General features: G+C 42.6%; 1 protein-coding gene across 1 annotated transcript in view; it reads left to right on the top strand.

Moving 5' to 3' along the window:
* The first annotated feature begins 3,429 nt into the window (after positions 1-3,429).
* Positions 3,430-7,595, top strand: part of LOC123992788 (max-binding protein MNT-like) — a 31,246-nt gene continuing 27,080 nt past the window's right edge. Inside the window, 1 exon segment of the mRNA XM_046294313.1 lies at positions 3,430-3,683. Coding sequence (XP_046150269.1) covers positions 3,611-3,683 — 73 coding nt within the window. The 5' untranslated portion in view covers positions 3,430-3,610.

Below are 7,595 nucleotides of genomic sequence, written 5' to 3'. Positions count from 1 at the left end.
GGATCCTTTTTGTCCTAGACTTGTCATTCCGGTACCGCTTGCCATGTGGTAGAAGAGAGAACAGTCTACGACTGGGGTGGCTGGGGTCTTTGACAATTTTCAGGGTCTTCCTCTGACACCGCCTGGTGTAGAGGTCCTGGATGGTAGGCAGCTTTGCCCCAGTGATGTACTGGGCCATACGCACTACCCTCTGTAGTGCCTTGTGGTCGGAGGCCGAGCAATTGCCGGCAGTGATGCAACCGGTCAGGATGCTCTCAATGTTGCAGGATCTCAGGACCCATGCCAAATCTTTTTAGTTTCCTGAGGGGGAATAGGCTTTGTCGTGCCCTCTTCACAGCTGTCTTGGTGTGTTTGGACCATTCTAGTTTGTTGATGATGTGGACACCAATGAATTTGAAGCTCTCAACCTGCTCCACTACAGCTCCGTCGATGAGAATGGGGACGTACTCTGTGCTCCTTTTCCTGTAGTCCACAATAATCTCCGTAGTCTTGGTTACGTTGAGGGATAGGTTGTTATTCTGGCACCACCCGGCCAGGTCTCTGACCTCCTCCCTATAGGCTTCCTCATTGTTGTCGGTGATCAGGCCTACCACTGGCAGAGAAACAATTAATTCAGCCTCATTTACGGCCTTTAAAAAACCATGGCTTACTTGCTTAATCAAATGTGGTTTCTACTGACAATTGAGATATACAAACTATGACATAAGGGAATGACAAGCAGATGAGGCAATCTGTAAGTCGCTCTGGATAAGAGCGTCTGCTAAATGACTTAAATGTAATGTAATTTCAATTAAGACATTAATGAGCGAGCGACGATGGACATAGTCATAACTATTTGTTCAACACTTTTACAACGACAGAATTCAGAACACGGGCCGCTCTTACAGTGTACTCCCTGTACAACAAGTCAGAACCGTAAGATAAGTAAAGGGGGCATATAAACATTGAAAGCTCTTACAATATTCAATGATTACATTTCTCTAAAACAGGTGAAATTAAGGTGAAAATAGACAATTTAGGGTGGGGCACATTGACATGCAAAGACCCAAATGGCGTTCAAAAAGGTACATCGTAATAACATTTGACGCGTTAAATAATGTGTACCGAATTTGCACGCCTCCACTACTATCAGTAGCACTAATAGCTGTACAAAAAAAGTTGGCAAACAAGCAGACACCGGCCACGAATGATGTTTTCAATACCGCATTGGTGAAAATAGACAATTATTAGGCTAAGGCACATGGGCTACTAACATCTTACTACACAACATACACTTAGTATTACTTGCTTAGCTACAGTATACATATCTCCCTTGCATATTACATAATTTATGCAACAGCATACAGGTCATTTTTGGACTCGCCTTGTGAAGGTGGCGCGGCGCGGTGGTCTTTTGTGGGCCATCAGTCTGTCAATCTCTGGATTTATTGTGGGAACTTGCGGGGGGGGGGCCAGGCTCACATTAGTAGTTACTTTACAATGCATGCAGTTAGCCACTGATTCCTTCCAGACGACTGATTGTTGAACTTGCAATTTCCAATTTGTTGTGTAATCTTTGACCGATGAGCACGGATATGTTTTATCTATCATTTCTCTTCATATGACAAGGATTTAAAAGGATTTGCCAGTAGATTAGACTTTGAAAGTAAGATGTTGACATGATCAGTACAATCAAAGCTGCCGTAGATATCAAATCAAGTTGTCATTTTATCTGTGGTCAATGACAATGAGCCTTCTTGGAATGGCACTTGTAATAATTATATGGCAGGACCCAAAGGGCTGAAATTTTGGATGTCTACCCTTACTAAGGACTAAAACTTGGTGATGAAGTACTGTCCCCATGAGTGACAGAACACTGAGCAAATCATGGTGCAATGCTCCCATTTTCTGCTGGCTCTCTACCACCACAGAAAGCACTGAGGCTGAAACACCTGCATTTTGGAGCTGCCTTACTCAAGAAAACAGTGTGTGTATGCAGCTTTATTAACAATTATATATATATTTTTTTTACATTGTTTGCAAACTGATGTGACATATATGAATGCCAAAATAACATGCAAAACAGGCAAGCCCCCCAAAATGTGGTGTGTATGTGTAACAGTATAGCCTCTGTCTCTCTCCTCGCCTGGGCTCGATTTCACATCGGTTACATACATATAATTTTATTTTTTCGCGCTACATATGTGGGGCTCAAAACAGGTGACCTGCCCTGAATGAGAGGTCACCACTGCATACACAGCAGGACTTTGACTTGATCAGTTCATGTGTGTGAGAATCATGGGAGGTCAGTGATTTTCATGGGAGGTCAGTGATTTTTGATACATCATGGTTGCTTCCATTCACAAGAGGTGCCACTTAAATGATTGGTTTGGATTTATGGCATCCTTGGTCTTGGAAAACAGTTGAAAATAGCTGTCAATCCAGTAAAACCCACAAACAAGCATAAAGATACATGATTGTTAATTACCTAAGTGCAAGAAGTATGCTGTCCACAAAGTAACAGAGCAGTTACTGCTCAGAGTTAAGCTGAGGAAAATGACTACTCACCCAACAGCTAGCCAGTTGGCGGAGTGTCCACGACCTTGCGCCATGTGGAGAGAAAAGCGTACCATCTCTTTATATAGCAAGCGTTTTAATTGCTCGTTTCAAGCCGCCCTGCCCAGTACCACCTTGTTTATTAATGAACCATTCCACCATGCCCTTTGTCTGACTACTTGTACCTTTATGATGACAACTACAGAAAATGTTTGCAACACGGTCAATAAATGACAAGTGTAAAGTTTCCCTTTTACATTACTTTAAACAGACATTTGTGATGACTAATACATGTATGGTGGCAAATATTTTGTATTTTATTAGGATCCCCATTAGATGTTGCAAAAGCAGCAGCTACTCTTCCTGGAGTCCACACAAAACAGGAAACATTACATAATACAGAACATCATTAGACTAGAACAGCTGAAGGACAGAAATTTATTTAAAAGAATAATGGCACACGTAGCCTACATCTCAATGCATACACACAAACTACCTCGGTCAATGATGGCTGGTTGCTCAGGCCACTGACCCATAGACCGGATCATAATATGAGAATGATGGCTACTCTACTAGTTTGCAAGCTCAATACTTTGTTGTTCTCGGCTGGTGATTAGCTATTAGGCAATGATATGTTAATAATATATAAACGTGTTGTCGTGAACGGACACAGACAAATCGTGGATTAGGAATCCATGAGAAAACGTGTAGTTTGTGATGAGAAAACGTGTAGTTTGCGTTGTAGCATAATGAAATTCAATGCCAGTATGTCAAGTCATTTCAAAACTCCATGTCGTGTTTTATTTGTTATTTTAGTGTATGGGAGGGAATACATGTGTGGGCGGTCTTATATTGTATGCTTTTGGCCCTGATTTGTTACCTACTATACTCAGCGCCATCTTGTTGCAACTCCTCTACGTATGTGGAAGAGTTTCTACGAGGGGTATCCGATTACCTTTTTCTTCAATTTTGCTGACTGAAGTACTGGATCCTTACACTGAAAAATAAAAGTGCATAGCCTGTAACATTCGCTTAATTTTTGCTTGTAACATTTAGTTTCCAATACGTAGAAGAAATGAGCATCGAGACGCTTTTAGAAGCAGCCAAGTTTTTGGAATTGCAAGCCCAGCAACAACAGAAGGCACGTGGTATGTAAAGGTTACAATCAATTATCGTTTTTTTTTAGATGCTTTCAACGTTACGATTTGAAAGGATCAAACTAATTCGTTATTTAGATGTGTCAAATCTATAAGATTATTCTCCTGGGAAAAGATCATCTGCATGGATTTAACCTCAGTCATTTTTAAAATTAATAATTAAACATTTCGTTCATAATGTAAGATTTAAGTGCACAGTTGATTTGTATTGCCTTTGTTTGCGTTGGGGGTCGTGACTAATCAGACGTCCTTGTCTCAAATGTCTTGAGCAATTGGAGGTGTGATTTCAAATAGTAGTCTATTTCAGATTGGATCATTGTGCTAAGAAGTTGGCTACAAATATATCATTTGGATGTGTGACAGGACACAATGTAGCCATGTGAATTCTACTGCATTACAAACTCGTCGATCGTCGCGCCTTCTATCAAATCTTGAAACGATCGTGTTTATTTGCAGCACTGTTTCCAACTATGAGCTTTCGGCCAAACCATGTAAGTTTAACATCTAGCGACGACTTTTAAAGTCGTATAGTAAGCTTCTTCATTATTTTACATTAAAAAAAACTCATCTCAGTAAAGGGCGGTGGCGACGCGAGTGCTGAAGACGTTTTACATCATCTGACCTGACATATCAGGGGATCATATGACAGATTCAGGTTTCCCTCTCTGCTCCTGTGGCGCTCAATCGATTGAATTCCTAAAATTGCTGTATGAATACACCATTACATGTATGTGATTTCGTACATGACACTTATTAAACTGAAATGTAGGCTAGATGGAACATGCCTAGTAAAGAAACCTTCGGTTAATCGCTGAATGTTTTTTTGCTTGTTGCTGGTGACGTGTCCAAGTTGACCACGCCCCATCTGCAACGGGGACCGCCCCTTTCACCACGTGCATGCTTGGCACTCCTACACTCAGAGGCCCCCTCGTTCCCTCCCTGTTCTCTTCTCTCTAGTGCTGCTGCTAGATCAGTGTGGAAGAAAGTAGGGCAGTGTTTCTCCCCTTCTACTGTACTAACTCCTCTGCTATGTGCTTTGGTTATATAAGCGGAACTACACGTTTTTATCCCCAACCTATCAAGGCCATAGAGCTAAACACAACCAGACAACATTTCAATAGATCTTTAGTAGTAAGTCAAGCAAGCAGTGCAAACATTAATCAAGTTTTTCCTGTACTTTGAAAGAGTGTATGTTATTACATAAGAACACGTGGTAAGTAGTCTCGAGTCAACCAATTTACCAATGAAAATAGTGTTTTAATTGACACACTAATGCAGTAACGTTATACCAGACTTGACTCTCACCTGGATTCACAAAAGTATCTTTATAAATAGCATGAGAACGAGGCTATCCTCAACTATGCCTCCGATCTTACCGGAAACCATCGAAACTACCGAAATCTGATTACTCTTTGGTTGAGAACCAAAATGGTAAAATAAACGACAACCCCCTTCCTCTACCTTATCCACAGCTGTGTATTCACCAGTCATTCATTTGCAGAGAGAGGACAGGAGTTATGACCTGTGTACATAGTCAATAGTCATTAAAAGCTGGTGACTTTAATGTTTCCATAGTGTTTTACCCACTTCATACTGTAACCAAGTCAAGGCTCATTCTATATAACTACTGTTGTACACACCATTTCTATTAATATGTCTATACACACCATCATATACACTGACCAGAAATATCAACGCCACATGCAATAATTTCAACGATTTTACTGAGTTACAGTTCATTTAAGGAAATCAGTCAATTTAAATCAATTCATTAGGACCTTATCTATGGATTTCAAATGATTGGGAATACAGTTACCCCAGAGGGGCGTGGATCAGAAAACCAGTCAGTATCTGGTGTGACCACAATTTGCCTCATGCAGCACGACACATCTCCTTCACATAGAGTTGATCAGGCTGTTGATTGTGTAATGTTGTCCCACTCCTCTTCAATGGTTGTGTGAAGTTACTGGATATTGCTGGAACACACTGTCATGCATGTCGATCCAGAGCAACCTAAACATGCTCAATGGGTGACATGTCTGAGTATGCAGGTCATGGAAGAACTGGGACATTGTAGCTAATGCATGTCCATACCATAACCCCACCACCACCATGGCGCACTCTGTTCACAACATTGGGATTGGCTAACTGTTCGCCTACACAATGCCATACACGCGGTCTGCCATCTGCAAAGTACAGTTGAAACTGGGGTTCATCTGTAAAAGCACACTTCTCCAGAGTGCCAGTGGGAAAATGCTCACCTTCAATGAAGTTGGCTTCGTCTCTGAACTGCAGTCAGGTCAAGACCCTGGTGAGGATGACAAGCACGCAGATGAGCTTCCCCGATACGTTTTCTGACAGTTTGAGCAGAAATTATTCGATTGTGCAAACCCACAGTTTCATCAGCGGGCAGAGTGGCTGGTCTCAGACAGATGTGGAGGTCCTGGGCTGGTGTGGTTTCATGTAGTCTGCGCTTGAGACCAGTTGGACGTACAGCCAGATTCTCTCAAATGAAGTTAGTGGAGAAATTGACATTTAATTCTCTGGCAACAGCTTTTGTGGACATTCCTGCAGTCAGCATGCCAATTGCACCCTCTATCAACTTGAGACTTCTGTGACCATTGTGTTGTGTGACACAACTGCACATTTTTATTGTCCCCTGCACAGGGTGCAAATGTGTAATGACCATGCTTCTTGATATGCCACACCTGTCAGGTGGATGGATTATCTTGGCAATGGAGAAATGCTCACTAACAGGGATGTAAACAAATTTGTGCATACAATTTGAGAGAATATTTTTATGAGTTTTGGAAACTTCCTGGGCTCTTTTATTTTAGTTCATGAAACATTCGGGAGCAACACTTTACGTGTTGCGTTTTAAAATATATTTTTGTTCAGTGAATATATATATTATCGGACTCTGACATTTCTCGTTCTGATATGTGTGTATTGTTAGGTATCACTGCACTGTTGGAACTACATTACATTACATTTAAGTCATTTAGCAGACGCTCTTATCTAGGAACATAAACATTTCGCTACACTCGTGATAACATCTGGAAAATATGCCACCGATACAATTTGATTTAGGAGTTTTGACACCTCCACTGCCTGTTCAACAAATGACAAGCTCACAACACTCTGCACTTAAATGATGGTTTAAGTATGTCATGGGGTTTTAAAGGACCATCAGATGCATGTAGAGGAGGACTTATTCCTGGCTCTGTTGTTAACTAATACTGTGTTTGACCTTTGAATCCTACCCTGGGACTGTGACTGCGCAAGGCCTAACCAATCCAGTCCTTTGGGGGTTTGGCCTAACCAATCCAGTCCTTCTGGGGTTTGGCCCTAACCAATCCAGTCCTTCTGGGGTTTGGCCCTAACCCATCCAGTCCTTCTGGGGTTTGGCCCTAACCCATCCAGTCCTTCTGGGGTTTGGCCCTAACCCATCCAGTCCTTCTGGGGTTTGGCCCTAACCCATCCAGTCCTTCTGGGGTTTGGCCCTAACCCATCCAGTCCTTCTGGGGTTTGGCCCTAACCCATCCAGTCCTTCTGGGGTTTGGCCCTAACTCATCCAGTCCTTCTGGGGTTTGGCCCTAACCCATCCAGTCCTTCTGGGGTTTGGCCCTAACCCATCCAGTCCTTCTGGGGTTTGGCCCTAACCCATCCAGTCCTTCTGGGGTTTGGCCCTAACCCATCCAGTCCTTCTGGGGTTTGGCCCTAACCCATCCAGTCCTTCTGGGGTTTGGCCCTAACCCATCCAGTCCTTCTGGGGTTTGGCCCTAACCCATCCAGTCCTTCTGGGGTTTGGCCCTAACCCATCCAGTCCTTCTGGGGTTTGGCCCTAACCAATCCAGTCCTTCTGGGGTTTGGCCCTAACCCATCCAGTCCTTCTGGGGTTTG

This window comes from Oncorhynchus gorbuscha, linkage group LG13 (genome assembly GCF_021184085.1).
Source record: "Oncorhynchus gorbuscha isolate QuinsamMale2020 ecotype Even-year linkage group LG13, OgorEven_v1.0, whole genome shotgun sequence".
Taxonomy (NCBI): Eukaryota; Metazoa; Chordata; class Actinopteri; order Salmoniformes; family Salmonidae; genus Oncorhynchus; species Oncorhynchus gorbuscha.
This window is presented reverse-complemented; position numbering and strand designations above follow the sequence as displayed.